This window comes from Pezoporus flaviventris, unplaced genomic scaffold (assembly GCF_033815535.1).
Source record: "Pezoporus flaviventris isolate CSIRO_AGI_PZ_B2104156 unplaced genomic scaffold, CSIRO_AGI_Pfla_v1 ptg000090l, whole genome shotgun sequence".
Taxonomy (NCBI): domain Eukaryota; kingdom Metazoa; phylum Chordata; class Aves; order Psittaciformes; family Psittacidae; genus Pezoporus; species Pezoporus flaviventris.
Genome location: NW_026892638.1, coordinates 4,754,283 through 4,772,968, shown reverse-complemented (window position 1 = coordinate 4,772,968; position 18,686 = coordinate 4,754,283). Strand labels below are relative to the sequence as shown.

The 18,686-nt window shown below is 39.5% G+C and overlaps 1 protein-coding gene across 6 annotated transcripts in view; it reads left to right on the top strand.

Annotated features, from left to right (window-relative positions):
- MAST4 (microtubule associated serine/threonine kinase family member 4) overlaps window positions 1-18,686 on the top strand; it is a 274,847-nt gene that overhangs the window by 123,774 nt on the left and 132,387 nt on the right. Inside the window, exon 1 of one of the 6 annotated variants that reach the window (XM_061475793.1) lies at window positions 14,497-15,135. The exons of 4 other annotated variants lie outside the window; for them this stretch is intronic. In XM_061475793.1, the coding sequence (XP_061331777.1) occupies window positions 15,089-15,135 (47 nt within the window). In that variant the 5' untranslated portion in view covers window positions 14,497-15,088. Of the gene's footprint in view, window positions 1-14,496; window positions 15,136-18,686 lie in introns of those variants that run through there. One more of the 6 variants, XM_061475797.1, reaches the window with a different exon arrangement.

Here is an 18,686-nt window from a genome sequence, read left to right as displayed (position 1 = left end):
AGATCTTGTATATAGGTGACCTGTGATAGGAAAAGTGTTTGGATTGGACATCAGAACACTCAAAGGAAACCTTAAAAGTAAAATACATTGACTGTGCAAGCTTAGCTCTCTCCCAACAGCTGCCCCTGAGCTTTCTCTCCCAAATTGCATAGGCTTCTTTGTGGTTTGGAAGACACAACTGTCAAAGACAGTCAAGAAAATTATTTTTGAATAACTGTGAAGAATTGAAAATTAAGCAAAATCCTCCAATCCCTCCAACACATGTAAGAAAGACTGCTACTTCCTTTGTCTCACGTGTGTATGTTTCAAGACCTGTTTGTGTGCTTATGCATGTAGCTTTGCAGTATTTTTTGTCCAAATGTATTTTTGCAGAAGGGTGCTGTTGTGCTGAAAGTGCTTGTGTGGTCGTATGTCAGCACAGAAATTCAAATTTCATTTATTACAGCTGAAGACAAAGTTCATTTAAGTTCTAGAACATAGTTATTAGTTTTGGAAAATATTATCTAAGCAATTTTAGACATACCACTGTAATACTAGATTTTTGAGAAATGTTTTCCATGTTAATTAAAAAAATTATTCAAAATGCAGTCTTGAGATACTCAAGTTAGTAAATATTTGTGTTCCCAAGTAAAATAAAAACTCTTTCTCTGTTAATTAATGTTTTAAAGCTTTCTATTAATTTTCCCTGAAAGTGCACAGCCTCTGTAATCTGGTGGTCACTGAGAGAAATTGAGCACTGTAGATTACAATAATGTGCGATATCCTGTTAAAATTATTACAGGATAAAAATTTGAGAGAACTTTCTGCAGAGCTGTGAAACAGTGCTGAACTGGAAATTTATATTGCTGTAGTTCTCTTCCGTATATACTTTGCTGCTACTGCTGTTTGTGTGGAGATGAAGTAAACAAGTTGACCTGAGTATTTTTCATAAGTACCATTGTTACACTGAGAGAAAATACAAAGATTTAGATCAGTTTGTTCTTTAGAGTGTCTGCTTCTTTATCTGTGTCTCACAAATCTTCTTTTGGAAGGCATTTTTACTGCAAATTAGTGTGCACTGATAGAAGATTACATCTAATGGCAGCTTCAGGACTTTGAATTTGCCCATACAACGGAGCTTGCCCCCACAAAAAGTCCTTGTTGCATGTCTAGTGTGTTGAACTTTGGCAGGAAGTGAAGGGGGAAAAATAGGTAAGCAAGAACGCTTGTGAGCCAGGATGGGCAGGAGCTAGCCCATTTTGTCTTCAGACTTGGATAGCTTGGCTGGTGCAGCTGTGGATACAGCTTATGCTTAGCTATGGGTCCACCTGTTCACGAAATTCCACTTCCGCTGCATGTGCATCAGATGCTTTTATCACACTTAGCTGTGTATTAGAGCAATAGACTTAGTTTGCTGATGTCAATTGTATCTAAAAAAAAAAACCCCAAAAAACAAAAAAAGAACTTTATTCTGTTGAGTTAGTTACATTAGGCTTTTTCAGATGTAGTAAAAAGAAATCCTGGCTTTTTTGGTGTCATAGTCAAGAATAGCTATTTTCGTATCAGCAGATAATACAGTTCAGCTTTGTCAAAGAAGGAGGGCATTTCTGGAAGGAATGCAAGCTGTGGGTAGAGCTGAGGTCTTATACTTTAGAGTCCTGAAAGCAGAATGAGATTTTGTTTTTCCTTCCATTTTATTTTCATTTCCACTTTATCTGGTCATTTTTTTCAGCTTCATCTGAGTTTAAGCTGAAACTCTGCTTTAGACTTTAAAATGATTGTGTCCAACATATTAATCTTTTATCTTTGTAATAACAAAGCATTGATCATGAAAAGAAAACTAGTTGAAAGGGGGCACTCTTAAGTTTCTAGATGCTTAACATTGCGTTTGTCATTAAAATGCATTTTTGTTTACAGGAGTATAGATTACCAAGAGATGCACATGGCTTTGTATGTGTAAACCTTATCACCTTCAATACTTACAATTTCTTCAGTGTGTAACCCTTGAACTTTCAGCAGTGGCTTTAAATCTGATTTCCTTATTGCTGATAAAAATGCTGAATGGCGTCAAGCCAGCTGATAAAATATTGTGAACGCATTAAAAAAATGACTTTATAAAGGAGGTTTCTCCACTGGCATCTTTTCTGAGGTACATTAATGAACTCTAAATGTATTTAATGAACTCTAAATGTATTTAATGTATGCTTTATTGAGATTTTGATGCAAATTCTGAACCAGGAATTTATACCTCACAAAGTCTGTGTGTTTGGGCTTTGCTTATCGGATGTAGGACAAGGGCCACCAGATGTTGAACTCTCATTGCATCTCTTGGGTTCCTTGTGATTAACAATGAAAAACTTTGTTTTGGACATATTTTTTGTATGCTTTAGGAGCCAACATTTACCATATCATGATCGTTTTCCCTCACAATTTTGCTTACTTCAGCCCCCATAAATTTTATCCAGGTCTGGTGCCCATTGTCTGTGTTTCCTTGTTTTAGAGTTGTGTCGGGCTAACAGGAAGAGTAATGGCATGTGCAGCGTGCTGTGTAGCTTTGTTGCCACCTTCCTGTTGTCGGTGCAGGGTCTCAGGCATACGAGTCCTTTATGCTGTGGAGAGCACAGGTCTGATTTTGATATAAACACACATCAGTTAGTATTTTGTTGCTGTTAGTTGTGTCCTTGACTATCACTATAGCGTGTTCTATTAAATCTTGTTCCATTGTTTCTTCTGCTGCTTTCACATGCACGTTTGCCTCCCTGCTTTGTTTGTACTGGTATTAATATTTCTACCTGTCACTGCATGTTGTCTTTCAACTCAGGTTTTGCTAGTATATATATGGGTTTTACACAGTTAACATCTTCCCTTTGATTTATCACATCATGTGTCACAGAAAGGAACTATCTGTTTTAATGTAATTCATCATGTCCCTTTTCAGTGAAAGATGTATCCACTGCTTGAGGATATTTTAAAGCTTTGTGAAACCTTGTTATTGGTAAATTTATGCTCCTGTTTGTGTGTGTGCATGCACACAGTCTTTATGCATACATTTAAAAAAAGTCAGGTAGTGATGACTTTTTTGTGCATTTCAAAACTATTCTTTGTTGTACTAATGTAACATATGTAGAGCATTGTCTTACATTCTTTAATCACATAGATGTACTTAACACAGCCCAGAATACCACAGAACCCTCAAAAATCTGACATACTGAAACAGCTTCTCATTTGTTTGGTTTTTCACAGTGGCATTTGTTTTGGGAAGTCCAGTTTTCCTCAGTTTAGGAAAATTTGAAGTTTGTCAGAAAGAATTGTTTGTCACAAAGGAGTCGTAATGTCCTCATGAATTGCATGATCAAGGCTGCACAATGCTGTATTGATGAATTGATTTTGTTGTTTTTTTTTTTGGTGCTGATGCTATTTTGGTGCTGATCTGAATAATCTGTTAATCTACAGAGAGGGCTTTCTGAGGCTGTGCACGTATCTAGCTCACGCACATTTAGCCTCTGTAGGATTGGGATCATGGTGGGAGATTATATGATTGTTTGATGAACCTGTGCTGTGCTTAAAGAATTCTAATAATAGATTTTTTTTTTTCTCCCTGTTTTTGTTTAGGGGGGGAGGCGTTTGGAAGGGGATTGGGGTGGTTTTTTTTTGTTTAGTTTTTTTGGTGAGGTTAAAGGTGAGGTATAACCTACAAATAAATGTTTGTTTTTATTTTAAGGAAAGATGCACTCGGGTTTCTGCACAATACGTTTGTTCCTCTGGTAGCAATATTACTGTATTGTAATATATTGTAAGATAGTATTGTAAATATCTGTCAGCTACAAGGGGCAGTTGCTGAACATCAGGGATCTGTCTGCCTGGCATCTTCAGGCAGGCATTCTTTCATTATAGATTTCCCCCTTGAAATTTGCAATGTTATTGCCATTTCATTATGTGAAGTATAGGCTGACTTCCTAGAGATGTCAGGATCATGAAATCACAGTAAGCCACTTCTGTTTTGTCCTGGAGGTGGGAGGTCCTTTTTTTTTCCCCCTCCCTCTTTTCTGTGAAATGCAAATTTAGTGTTCTAAATCAGCACTGATGCTTATCATAAAAATATTCATGTATTTGTTACCCGCAGTTTCTTTGCTATTCAGCTGAACTACCACAGTGTTAAATGCCGTGGCATAAAGCATCTGGGAAACTCCTGTTCCCGCAGAATGTTTCAGTGTCTTCTGAAGAGCATATGAAACCTGCTGCTATGGGCTGGCTTCCCCCAGAACTTCAAGTCAGGATCTTCATCCTAGTTGCTGCATACCCTTGAGTGAAAATATGGGAAGACCACCTGAGAAAGTAGCTGTGTAAATACTTTCTAATATTAGCCTCTTTAGTTTGCAGTAGTGTTCTACTCTATTTTCTTATACTGTATTGTTCTGTTAACATGCACCCTAGAGACTGATTTTGGACAAAACCAAAATTAATTAAGACAAACCATCCTCTGCAGATGGTTAGTCTTATGTACTCCTACACCAAATTGGGAAGTAAGGGACCAGTAAGTTTGTGCATGTGTACTAGGAAAATGCTCTTGGACTACTGAGTTCATATAATGTCCTCATGTGCTACCTTTCTTACGTCAAGAGCTCTGGATGGTATCTGTGCCTTCACATTGGCTGTCATTCATGATCCACAGGTTTTTTTGGTTCTCATCTTCCTCTTTCACTAAGATAGTCATCTTTTATACTCAGCCTGTCTTCTGTGTCAGTCTCCCCATGATGGGCTCTTTTCTGTACGTTTTGGCTATGATTGTCTCCCTCTTTTCCCCCTTTTCTTTTTACAGCTGTCCTCCCAACAGTCTTTTGCCTTCCTAAAAATGCCAGTCTGGGGCCTTGAGGAATGGATTCTACTCGTTAACCTGTGCCTTGAGAAAAGTAAAAACTACTTCAGTGTCAGTATTGGGTATTGCTGCTGGATGTGAGAGGGACTGGCAGATTAAAATTTCAGAAGAGGAACATTTCCTTTTGGAGGACCAGGAACAATAGCTGGATCTTGGGAAGCAGCAAAGCAGGCATGTCTCATTAGCAGGCATCTTGAATGAACTGTGAGATGCCAACAATCCTGATGCATACTCCTCTGAAGTCTTTACACTATAGTCCTGGGCAGGAGTGGGTGAGACAGCTGCAGGAAGAGTTGGAGGAGGAGAAAGGCTGGTTTCATTTTGGTCAGGAATATGTGTCCATGGTCCATAGACAGACTTGAAAAGCAGCCAGAGTACAATTTGGCAGTAGGAGGCGCTGTGTTCTGACTGTCAGGGCATCCATTGTCCTTAGCTGGGAGTGGTGCCTTCTCTGTAGTTAGGCCACACTGGCTGCTTCTTGTTACCCGTGTGAGCATACTGCAGAATGTTTGTGGCTGTGGCCATTTTTAACTCTACCACCACTTCTATCTCTACTTAAAACTTCTGGGTCCTTTTGACATCTCTCCAACCTAGTATCTGCCTCCAGGTATGGGTCATGTTTACCCTCTTAGGAAGCTTTGTTGACGGAATGCAGTTCTTGACACAGTTCTGTTTTGCTGGAGGTTTTCGGTCCATTTGTATTTTCATTCTCTGCCTAAAACCAAGCACCTTCCTTGTAGGTGTGTTCTCTGGGACACAGCAGTGGAGAACTGGGGAAGGGATCCTCAGCCAGGTTTAGGCGTGAATAGGCATTCCAGGAAGTTGGTTGGCAAGTGCTTTGTGTATGGGAGGATGGGTGATGGCTCCTGGGACTGAAATGTGGGGCAGGCAGCATGGGCAGTCTTTGTGGAGGGGTTGATAGCTCACTGTGAGACTGCAGGTTGCAGAAATGTAATAGATTGCTTCAGCCAAAACCATGGGCAGCAAAGTGGTGGCTTCTGTGCTGGGCTGAAAGGAGAGGTGAGGGATAGATGGCAGTGTGACAGACCACTTACGGAGTTGGAGATGAAAAATGCTGCTATGGCAGGATACATTTCTGTTCTGTAAGGACTTACCGGCCATTTCTGCCTCTTCAGACTGGCGCGAGTTGTGGCAACAGTTAACCTGGCATTAGCATACTTCTCTGCCATCCATGTGCTGCTCTTCTCTGCTGTCTCTGCCATCTTGTCCTTTCTCCCAAATGTGGCAGTGTTTGCATTTCTCTGTCATGTTTTTTTCTAGCAAGACAGTCAAGCTTATACCTGTGGGGTTTAATGAGGTGTGTTGTGACAGCTCACATAGGCATGTGAAAAGGTCAGAAAGAGTACAGGGGATAAGTAGATCCATAATATTGCCATGCTTGCCTGAAAGGAATGGCAGAAAACTGCCACTTGGGGAGTAAGTGGCAGTCTAAAAGGCTAACCCAGGTTTAGGGAGTCTCATACTTTACATTCATTGTGTGTTGGTTGCTAGAGTACGAAAAACAGTGTAATTGCACGTAATCACATTTCCTCATACGCCAGTGGCTTCTCTCGTAAATGTTTAGTGTGGTCCTAACCCTAGGCAGTGGAGGCCAGCATAGCATTTGAGACAAACATGCTATCCCAGGTATCACTAACATGGGGCTCTGCATGTAGCTTGGACCTACATGCATTCTACAGAAGAATTTCTTGCCATTCTAGTCTAAATGGAAAAGGTCTTCTGTGCCTTTGTAGAGGCTATGCAGGAAACATCTATGTTAGGAATGCTTTGTTTCCTCTCTTCTAAGTGGTACTGTCAGGGAACTAGATGCACATTCCACTTCAAAAAGCCATATGATGGAAATGGGATTAAACGAGACATGTTCTACAGCCATGAGTGTGCCCTTGAGACCCAGCCTCAGCTGTTCTGTTGCTTCTTCTTGGTATCACTGAGATGCTGCTGAAGATGAGTCTCTATGGATTGTTGTCATACTTTGTGGGTGCTTCTCTCCAAGATTCTGCTAGGAGACCCTTAAAATTTTTTCATTTGCATTTAGACATGTCTTGATTTTTTTGGTTGAAACAAGTCTGTCAGAAGTACCAACAATATATCTGTCTAAATCCAGAAAGCTTTTAGATTACTGCTTTATAAATCTGAACTTTGTTCAGTTGTTTTGTTTTGTTGTGTGGTAGTGTGTTTTTTTTCTTTTTTCTTTTTTTTTTTAATGTGTGTTGTTTGTGGTTTTTGTTTGTTTGTTTGTTTGGTTTTTAGCTAAGTTTTACCAATAAGACATTCCAACAAATCTGTGTGGGAGTGGGGATATTGTCAATGTTGAGAACCTTCTTCTATGTTACATGCAGAGTAGAAACACGAAGCAGGAAATCACACTGTACTGCAGGTGTAAGAAACCTGGATGACTGGCTATAGTCATTATCTTACATTAGTGGCCTAGATGATGGGATAGATGTGTTTTATTACATTTGCAGCAGACACCAAGCTGGGAAGAATGCAAGTATATTGAAAAACCGTATGGGGTTTCAAAATCAATCTGACAACCTGGAGAAAATGTACTGAGTAAAACAGGACAAGCTGGAGACATCTTATTTCAGCAGAAAATAACGAGCTTTTTTGCATGCAAGATAGTTGGATAGGTGGTGGCTTGCAGAAGAGGATCTGAGAGGTATAATGGTTCCACAGTGTGATGCTTTCGGGGAGGAAGAGATGGGAGAAGAGGGAGTATCATGCTGGAAAGCTCATGATTTGAGCTGCAAGGCATGCAACATTGTTCTATCCCATGCAGAATTTAACAAGATCTTCAGCTGGTGTCCTGCATTTAGGCTTGAACTGCTGTATGTTGAGATGTTATCAGCTGGACAACACATATCAAGTGTCAGCTGCTTTGGAAACTTGACATGATCTATGGAAAAATGTTTACCAAGCAGGGATTATTCACTCCATAGAAGGGGTGATTGTGAAAACATTCAACTATGTAAAACATCTGCCACAAGTAGGAGATAAGTGTTCTCTATGTTACTGGGATACAAAGCAAGACATAATGTTTAAATCGGAACAAGGGGGATTCAACTTAGACATTGTTGAAACACTTGTGTGTCTCTGAATTGTGAAGCAGAGGAGTGGAGTACCTGGGAGGAGTTGTGGGTGAGACAAGCAGCTGGATGGAGTGATAGGGGTAATATATGGATCTTGCTTGGGGACAGGGAAGATGTTCTCTTGATATCTTTTTAACTATCTTTATAACGTATCATTACTTTCCTGGGATTAATTGCCAGAGCTTTCTGCTGAAACTTGATGCCATATTTTCAGTATCTGCTTTCCTGGAAGAAAATATTGTCTCCTAACAGACAACGTTATATTATTCATTTGTGCTTGTCTGTAATCATTGAATTCCCTGTGGAAATGTGTATAAGGCTTTACATAAGCGTAAGACATTAAGAAAAGACAATGACCTTCAAATTTTTTTCTTTTTTTTTTTTTTTTTTGGTGGAAGATTGATGGCTGTATTTCTGCTGCTTGCTTCCCTCCAGAATGCTGCTGACCCCTGTTTGTCTGATCTAAAGAGAACCAGGAGGTGTGTTTTTAAAAAGAATTCAGGCATACATACTGTAGCCTTAAAAAGCTGTTGGGGAGGAGCTTCTGCAGGCATACATTGGTGTGCATAATGGGGCCTTAATAAGGAATCAGTTATCAATCAATCAGGCAAAAAAGGACTTGGTAACTTTAGGTACATACTAGTTGTTGATGGACAGGTGTAGGGTGTTGGGGTGTGGGCTGGATTATAGAATTAGGAAATTCCTTATTGGTGCTTTAACTTTTTGAAGAAGACACTCAGATACCATGATGATCTTACAAAACTATTTATAGATTTTTTTTTTTATGTTTTCAGTATATTTCTGTAGAAAAAATAACCACAGGAAAGTTAAATGGCATCAGTTAGCACTGAAATACAGTTTAAACAAAGACCAGGTAAAGAAATATTCATTAAGAGCCAGGCTTTGGGTTATCTCTGTGTACCAAGCCTCTGGAATTATTTTTTTTTTTTTTTTAAATAACTGCTTAAACTCTAATGTAGAACTCTTCAAGAAGTCTATTTTTGCCTCAATTTTTTTTTATGATGTTTCTTTTCTATTCAAAGGCAGTGCAGATTGAGACCATAATCATTATTAAAGCCTGATTTCTCAGGCTTTTTACAGTTTTGATATGAGCTTGGTGTCTGTTGACAAGAGACTTTTATTAATTGAGCTATTTTTATTGCTTTCTAATTTAAGATTAGATTTTTAAATTGTTCTTATTGTATGTGAAGTATGGTCGGAGGTTGTCTAAATCTGATGTAACTAGTCTGGGACTTTCCTAGAAGAAGAAATTGTCACAAAAGGTATACCATTATGTTGCTTGATTTTTGACTTTGTATGGCATATTATTTTGGAGCTTTCACAGGTAGGTACAAAAATGATGCTGCCTAGGAAAGCGAAATGAGATACTGTGGTGGAATGTGAGCAAGGATACATAAACTCATTGTATTGAATGGCACCTTGTGCTGTTTTTTTGCTGTCTTCTATAATAATGAGCCAAATTATATTTGGACAAAGACTAGGGAGTTTTTCGCTTACAGTTTTTGGCCAGATACTTTCATTATGTTTATCTGTCTTCTCGGCTCAGTGTTTCAGGACCAGCCAACATCAGTTGAACGTTTCAGTTTGTGCATACAAGGAGGCTATTCTGGCTGCAGGGAAAATTTCAGAACTATCTGTTGAAAGTGTGGAGGAGCGGGAGTGAGTGAGGTTGTAGCGTGATTTTTGCGAGGTCTTGGCTGGTGCAGGTTGTTGATACACTTCATCTGCAATATTCTAGGATCAGTGTTTTTCATTGAGATGTTCAATGTGACAACCAGTTGCTGGGTTAACTTTCCAGAGGTCTACGAAGCACTTCTGTAATTTTTAATAGTTAATTACATTGCTAATAAACACCTTTTTTTTATCTATTACTTTGTTTAGTAATGTAAACAATACCATAGATCTCTCAGCAGAACATGCAACTCATTTATAAAAAGTTATTAAAAATACATTTGAATTTAATAGAGTGCTGTTTAAAACTGTAATTTAAAAACAATTCCCTTGCAGAACACTAAGAATTACAGCTCTAAATAGGTTCCAGCAAAGTGTTTTGTAAGACCACCTGGGCTTTTACTCTGTACTCTAGTGGCACATTAATAACATGCATTATTGTAAATTGCTTACTGGTGTCACATCTTGGGTATGCTTGTAAATGTCAGTAGATTCATGACGTTGAGAATTACAGGGTTTAAGGCCGGAAGCCATCATCTAATACATCCTTCTGTCACTGAGTATGAAACGGTCATCCCCCTCCCTGTGCTATAGTGCTAAGGGCTGACGTATATATTGAACACAGATACCAACGAACATGCAGGTTTTACCAAAGTCCAACCAATGTCCTACAGTGACAAGGAGTTCATTTCACTGTGCCATGCTGAGCCCATTGTGCAAATTGAGTGCCTAGGTACAGGCATATGCAAACAGCTTCCATCATCCTCACCCACTTCTTCCTTCACCAGGAAAACAAATGGAAGACAGACCCTCTATTGCTCTTTATATAATCTGACCAAGATGAAAATTTCCTTGCCATTGCAAACTGGGCAATTATTTTGAGCCTGAGCATACGAGTGAGACATACCAGCCAGTGATCGAAGAAAAAGGATTCCTTTCACCATCTGGTACTGCTTCTTTAAGCTATGCTCTCAAACACTTCTGGATAGAGTATGTGATAAATAACAATTCGGAATAAACTGGCCATCCCATTGACAAGAAGAATACTACTTGACCTTTTCTGGCAGATAGCTGAAGCATAAGATTTGTTTTATACACATTGTGTCAGTCAGTCTGTTGACTTGAACCAGGGGTAAGAGAGTCATATTTCAGACATTCTCTGGCTACTTAGTAATGTGCCCAAACATGCCATCTTCAAAAGAATGCGAAGAAGAGGCTGGGCCGTGTTTGCTCCTCTCTGATGCCAGGCAGAAGTGTTGCACCCAACTGCTTCTGCATCATTCCTGCTAGATCTTTAGAAACCAGTGTATTACCAATGAAGCAGCTGTTAGGATCTTGAATGTTCTCAGATTTGTAACTTTGCTTTCCACCTGCTAGAAAACTCTGCACTGTGTCAGGTTTCAACATTCAGTCTGGTTACCTGCTCAGCTGAGAGAGTTTTGCAAAGCAAAGTTTTGGAAAAGAAGTCAGTTGGACAAGCAGGAGTACTAGGACCTGATCTGTCAACAGAGCTTCTGTGCCATCATGGTGAACTGCTCTTTATTTAGCAGTAGCTCCTGAGATCATAAGTCTTCCTGCTGATGTGAAAGGATACTAAGTTATCACATGCTGGACACAGTGCTGCTAGAACACCCACAAACATACATACACGTAGATGCGTGCTGTGTGTGTATTCACGTACATACAAATGCATATATACACAAATGTTCCTAATATTTTCTCATCCTTACAGGTTGTCCAGTGCAACACTAACCTGAGGAAAAATTATTTCTGAGTAACACTCCTCAGTTACAAATATGTAACTCTCATGAATTTAAATGAACTCTCATAATACCTGAAATGAATACATGAAATGAATTGAAGTCTCATGACTTGAATACCTAGTTAGTGTATGTGGCTGACTTTAACCAGTAAGTGCTGCTGCTAATTGTGACAGAGGTGCATTTATCTTAGAGAGTACTGTATTGGGACTGTGGTTGAAGTTCAGAGCTACTGATCACAACTGCTTGACTGATAGACCTGCAGAGAGGATGCACACTTGATAGATGGACACAGGGATGGAATTCAGTGCGCCTTGAAAACTGGCAGATAGAAGTTCCAGTTTTCCTTTCTAAGCACAAGAAAACTGTAACTTGACTTACATAGAAAATACGGACAAAACCATTTGTTTCTGTCATTGTGACTTTTTGAAGCTATTCTTAAACCTCTCAATCATGTGTGGAATTACAGACTGCAGTATGAAGGCTGCAGTGAACAAAATTAATTCTTTCTCTCATTTTTCTCCTTAAGAGAAAGGAACCAAAGACAAAGTAGTAACTCTGAGTGCCACAATGATGAAGGCATCACCAGCTTCCATTTTCAAAACCGTGTTGTAAAGAGTTTTGTAATCTGTGATTTGGAAAAATAAGTCAAGATAAAAGCTGCTAAATTGTCATTCTGAAATTATTTAGCCCATGCTAAAATTTTAAATCTGTTTAAATCTGTTGTAAATTCAAGCCTTTTCACTGCTTATTGTCTTCAAATTATGGTATAAAGCTGTTTCTCATTAACATCCCCAGAAGATTGGTAAGTGTTGTCCTTAACTTGGAGGTTGACAAAACTGACCAACAGCAAACTGGGGACAAATTGAGTCACTTTATGCTGGTATTACAATTTTGGTATTCTTTAGTCTTGTGTTCACTGGATTCTGATGGCTATTTTTAAACCAAGGCACATATTTTTGTGTTATGATTCAGAATTCCTGTTTGAAAGGGAAAAAAAGACCTCTGTTTGTCTGTGTAAGCATTGATGGATGGACTATGTCTGTTTGCTGGAAATGCTTAAATATCTGAACTTGTGTGTGAAGAAGATCAGATGATAGAAATTCAGAATAAGTGATCTTTGCCTTAAGGGCTGTCATGGAAAGTAGGTATTTATTGTCATTGTTCTTTTGAGAGTTTATTACTAATTCTTGAGTACCTTTGAAAAACACTAGCCAAGAGTGCTTGCCAAACGAAGGATGCTTATTTTCTCAGCGTAATTGCTGTTAAATGTTAACAACTAATGAAAGGCAGAGGCACCTGGACTGTTAATGGTATTATTGTGTGCAGTATCATTTAAGGGAAGAAGTAAGCATAGACAACAGCTGTACAAGAAGAGGGCCTTGAAAGGATAGAATATTAAAATGCTTAGCCATGGAAGAATGATCTTTCAGGTTTGTGTTTCATGAAGTGAAACATTCCACTGTGCTTTGCTGGTTTTGCTTGATTTTAACCAGATATCTAATATTACTAAACCAGAGAGGCCCCAGTAAGGATTTAAATTACTAACTTGAGCCATGTGCCCTTGCATTCAACTTTAAAATGTTTTTCATCTGCAGAAGCCTTATGTACAAAAGAGATTTTATCAGAGGCATTTTAAGGGAACAGAGCATGTTTTGAGAGGTGCTGAGCAATGAGAATAGGCAGCTGCCTGTTCTTGGCAGCTGTGAGAGAGCCAGGGGCCTGTGGCTGAAGCTGTACCTCACACTCTGCCTCACTCTGTTAAATTTCTGTTTTTAAATGGTTGTCTCCAATCTCAGTCATGAAAAATACCTGTAGGCATGGACAGCTTCACCTCATAGTTTCAGTGCTGGAGCTGTTTGACTGTTAGATAGTTGATTCTTGTATTTTTTTTAAGTTTGAGGAAAAAAAAAAGGATGTTTTGCTGAGTTTTGAGTAAAATCTGAAGAACATTTTTTAAAAGTACCAATCCTAGTTGGGCACGTAACTGATCTGTGTGCCTTTGGAAATCTGTGAATTCACCCATCACAGTTTGTGATCTTGAATTTAATCCCTTAGATCTAGTCCCTTCTCTTTCAGGAGGCAGACTAATATAGCACTTCCTTGGAAAGAGTGCTTCCAGGATGCTTGGCTTAGTAGTGCTTGCTGAGGCCTTGTTTTAGTAATCAGAGTCCAGATATCTGTTGGTTTTAGAAATTCGAATGCATAGTTCTGTGTACCACTCAGGTTTTTGGTTTCTTTTTTTTTTTTCTTCCCCATAAAAACCTGAAGGATAGGTAGGTAATTTACACCTGTAAATGGAGGCTTTAAGTGATACGTAATTTATATTTAAAGTATTTTTCCAATAGAAATACGTAGGAGAAAGGAAAAAGAGTATCTAATGGTTATTTTTTATTGTGTGGTTGAAAGAGCAGTCTACTTCACTAAATCCTGTTCAGTTTCCATAACCAGGAGATTTACTTCTGTCTCTGAAACCTATGGCTCTGTACCTGTGAACTCGGTGATTTGTTCCAAAACCAAGCCAGGGCTGCAGAAAGCACCAGCTTGTGCTGTAGAAGTTGTCCATGCCCTGAGCAGGGCCAGAGCTCTGCCAAAAGAATAAAACCATGTGGTCGACATTATCATATTGCGCAAGAGGTACGCATTAAGAATCACACAGGAAAACTATGTGGCTGAGATAAAATATTCTAGCTCTTAAATTACTGAAAATAAGTACTTGCACAGTGCCTTTGCTTTTCATGGTGTTTTGTAGAGCACTGGAAAAAAATGGCTAGTCCTCATGGAGTATTTATTTATTAAAAAGATAACCTCAGACTACTAGAGAATACATAAAAATTGAATGTAGTTAAATTAAACCCAGCATTCTGTGCAGCAGCGCTATCTAAAACTGTCTTTCTCAGCTTTTGTACTGGTTTACTTCTAAGTGAAGTTACCTGAAATTAATACACTTTTCTGCAATTTCTAGGTCTGGCTTTCAACCTCACTAAAAATTCTGTGTTATTTCCCTTTAAAATTCAAGTAAAACCATGACGGAACTGAATCATAACTTCTCCTTTTGTATTAACATCACTGTAACAGGAGTGTGTTTGTTCATCAAATGCCTTAACAATTAATTTTCCCTGTTAAAGGAGAAGAGCCTGTTTTTTCATTCAACACTTTGCTATTCTCTTACTGCAGAAACTGCCTGTCTGTTTACCAAGGAAAGGGATAATGTGACTTAAACAAGATGGCTAAATCCTATTCGGCAGGATCAAAGGGGGTGGTGAATATTTGACATTTGCCATGGGAAACTGTCTTATGCATAGAGGTTTTTTCTGCACTGTGGGCTGGCGTAGCGAGAGGGACCTCTCCTTCCTCTGAGGTGCAGCGTGTGCATGTGTGTGTTGGCACGGTGCTGCCGCTGCAGAATACCGGGGATGAATTACTTGACGTGCACAACTGAAGGCGCCGTTCGCTCCACAAGATCGTGTGCTGCCGCTACCCCGAGAGAGGCAGCTGGCAGCTCCTCGTGACAGCTAGAGGTGGAAGGACCCAAACTTGCGGTCCTCCCCCCGCCCCCAAAAGATTGTTAGTCCATTCCTTTATAGTGGTTCATTTTGGCTGTCATCGCCAGAATGCTGCCAGTGAATGTGTGTCACGGTTACAATAGAATGTGGTAACACGTAACAGCCATGAAAGCCCAGCGGGAAAGGCTACAAATTCCAGGGCTGACCTTGGAGTAAGTATTGTCTGTCTTTAATATTTTAATGGGTTCTGCATGATGCCGGCTTTCGTGCAATCAGGAGCTGTTTAACATATATTTGTGCTGATGGTCTGGGACCACTGCAGCTCCAGGTTAAAGGAACACGTTTTAAATGCATTGCAGTTGGTTTCAGCAAATGTGTGAGCCCAGAGCTGGGATATTGCAGTACATTTAGAAGAAAGCATTTCTGCATATTTAAAGTTACTGGATTTCAATGCATGGAGCATTCTGTCAGCTCATAGGGGAAGAATCTGTCAATAGGCCATGGTGTCTTTATCTCCAGCTCTCTGTTACTGTTTGTTTATCACATTGCTGCCTTTTAGAAAGGCCTCTGTCTCTGCTGAATAATAGAGAGCATTCCAAGAGATTAAAGCATTACAGAAATGCTGTTCATAAAAATCCATCCATATTTTACATACGTAACTACACTAATGAACTGTATTGACATTCTGGAGGATTCCTGACAGTCTCTGCAGTAAGTATGTTTACCTAATTTAGCAGAATGTTTACTTGTTACTTGCTTAGAACAGATTAACTCATTTGTGTGCTTTCAGCTATTTAGAGAGTAACTACATGAAATACATCATTTTAATGTATAGTAAGTATAGTCTTTTATTAAAAAATGCAAGGATATGTTTACCCAAGATTTGTTAATCAAAGTCAAATATTTATTTCTGTACATACATACCTACAGTCTACTTTGACATGTCAGGCATGTATGTATGCATGTTACAGTCACCATGAGGACTTGCTAATTTTACCTAGCTAAATAGATATGGTTATGTCAGATCCTTTAGTATTCCCTGGGACTTCCCCATTCTTGCTGGAGAAAAAAAGCCCTGAATGCTGCAGATGCCTGCAGTAAAGTTATTTAGCTGTGAAAGGTATTATCTCTGAACATCTGCTATGTTTTAAACAGAGGACTATAGGTAAGTGTGCAGTGTAGCAAATAATTTATTCTAATAATCACATGAAGGTGACAGAGCACTTTATTCCCAGGAACAATTGTAGATGTTATATTGGGTTCCCCAGAACTATGTTTGTGAAATGTCAGTGAGAAATTTGTGCATTTCAATCTGGCACTTTCTGCTGAGAGCGGTATGTGTGAGCTGTGAACAGGCTAAGCTCTAGATAATTTTTCTGGAGAAAATAGCATTGGTAATTCCTCAGGAGTTTTGGAGGAGGGGTCTGATGAGGAACCTTGTTAAAATGGTTTCCATGAATAATTGATAATTAGATTCCTTTTGGAGTGTGGCAGTTTAAATATTTTTAGATCAGTCTTCACTGAATTATATAATCATTGTATGAGAATAACATCGGTAACTGCAAAGGACAAAAAATGATTCATGTTACTGTTTTTTCAACATATGTGTGTGATTTTGTAATACGAGGTAATCATGTACTGCTTCCTTGTTTGTCATGGTAACCTGACATAATTACACTTGCTTTGCCATTCTGACAATATTTAATGCAGATAAGAATTACATTTTAAATTTAGCATTGATTATTATTTTGGTTAAAACGTCTGGATATGTTTAATTTTTTCATATGTTGGACTTTTTTTTGCCATCACACTTGCTACTAAACTTAATTTACTTGTAGAGAAAAGAAAGCATCATATTTTGGTTGCTGGCACTTAATGTTTCCCATAGAGTTGTTCTCTCATGATTTGTCAGAGTTGAGTCAGTGCAGACTGAAGTCATGCCTCCCAACTTTTTATTTTCTATCATCTATAAAAGAACATTATCTAGGGGAAAAAAAATTCCAACTTATTCCTTGAAACATTCTTCAAACCAATTATCAGGAATTTTCTTTCAGTGAAGTTTTAAGTGTTGGGACTAGAATTACGTTGTCTAAGAAATTAGTACACTATCTACTTTATATTCATTACTTGCAGAAAGCTCTTTCAAGGAATATTAAGGATCCAAAATGAAGCCTTCCAAATTTAGTAAATGTAGGAATTAAGGCTGCCTGTCAGCCTCGTGCATATGCACTGTGATAATTCATTTTAACAGGTTTTTGCATGAAATTTGTAGGTCTTAAAAAAGCAAAGCTGAAGAGCAAGTTCTGTAGAAGAACCAGATTGACACTCCAGTGTCATCACAGTGGGAGTTTATAGCTCCATAGAACAAGCACATCTGATATTGAATGCCCTGAGAGTCTGCTCCATGACTGAGACTCTTGATGTGTTACAGTAAAGAAAGTGAGGAAGAAAATGAGTACTCCTACTAGCAGCTGTAGGAGTTCCACCTGCTGTGTATGTGCCATCCACTAGAGAAGGAAGATGTGCTTTCCTACTGCATGTCTCTGGAGTTTGTTCACAGCAAAGGGACTGAGTAACCTCATTCCGTGGTCTGAAGTTAATCTGTTCTTCTTGCTCAGTACCAGACTTTCCCTCGCCTTTTCACTGTTGTGGCTTCAGTAGGTTCCTTGCCCCTAGCTGTTACTCCATGGCAGTGCGCATGCTCTCCCTGCCGCAGCCAGTGCCTTTCGGCAGTTGTTCTCTCTCCACCTGGATTCTCTTTGATCAGTGGCCTCTCCGCTCCCTGATCCTGCTGGAGGTTGGTTGCTCTCTGCAACGCCTGCCTTTGTCTTTTCCCTTGCTGTGCACCTCTGGGAACAGCAGTGTGAGCACTGACGGTGCAGCACAGGAGTTTACCAGCCTATAGTCAGCGAGGGCCACTCCACAAGCAAAAAGGGGATGCACAAGCAAACAAATGGGGATGAATGGCCAGCTCTGCTGCAGCAGATCTGCAGTGGAGAATAAAAGATAATGCAGATCTTAGAAGTACAAAACCAAACTTTTTACAAGCCTGTACTGATCATACAGAAAGACCTTTCCAGTGCAAGTTGCAGCGGGTCAGTGCAGTGCAACAGAGAGTGCCCCTGTGAAACAGCAGAAAGCTGTGTGTCAATCCACATCCTTCTCCACAGGCCTGCACGGGCTGAATGACAGGAGCCTGGATTCAGTTTAGTCATTTTCAGGGTGATGTATTGAGCCATTGGCTCTTAATGGAGCTTATTAGCTCAGACATACTGTTGTGCTAGCATGGCTAGTCTGTAACTGAAATCAAGCTAGCTCATATCCAGCCTCTGGGCTGCATAGTCTGTGTGTGCTCTTCTGTGCACCTACTTCAGAGATTCTGCAGGCACAGACAGCAGCCAGAGGAACTTGCCCCTAACACAGTACCCTTGCCAAAAAGTTAACAGGAGGCCCACCCTTAACTCAGTGTGCATCTCCCTGCCAAACTGTGTCCTCCCCAGACCATCGCAGGAAGGAAAGGTTGCCCAACATCAGAAGGCCATTGTCCCTAATCTGTTTTAGAAGCAGTAGTGTACTGCTGGAATATTCAGGAAAAAAAAAAAAATCGGGTATCCACCTTGAAAAGTTATAATGGGAATATTTTAAAATCTGGCAAAGTGTCATGCGATTGAAAGGTTTAGAGTTGGAGCTAGCTGTGCTTAGCATACTGGCCATCTGTGTCTCCACTGGGGACCGGACAAGAATGCTAGCATTGACTGGCTTC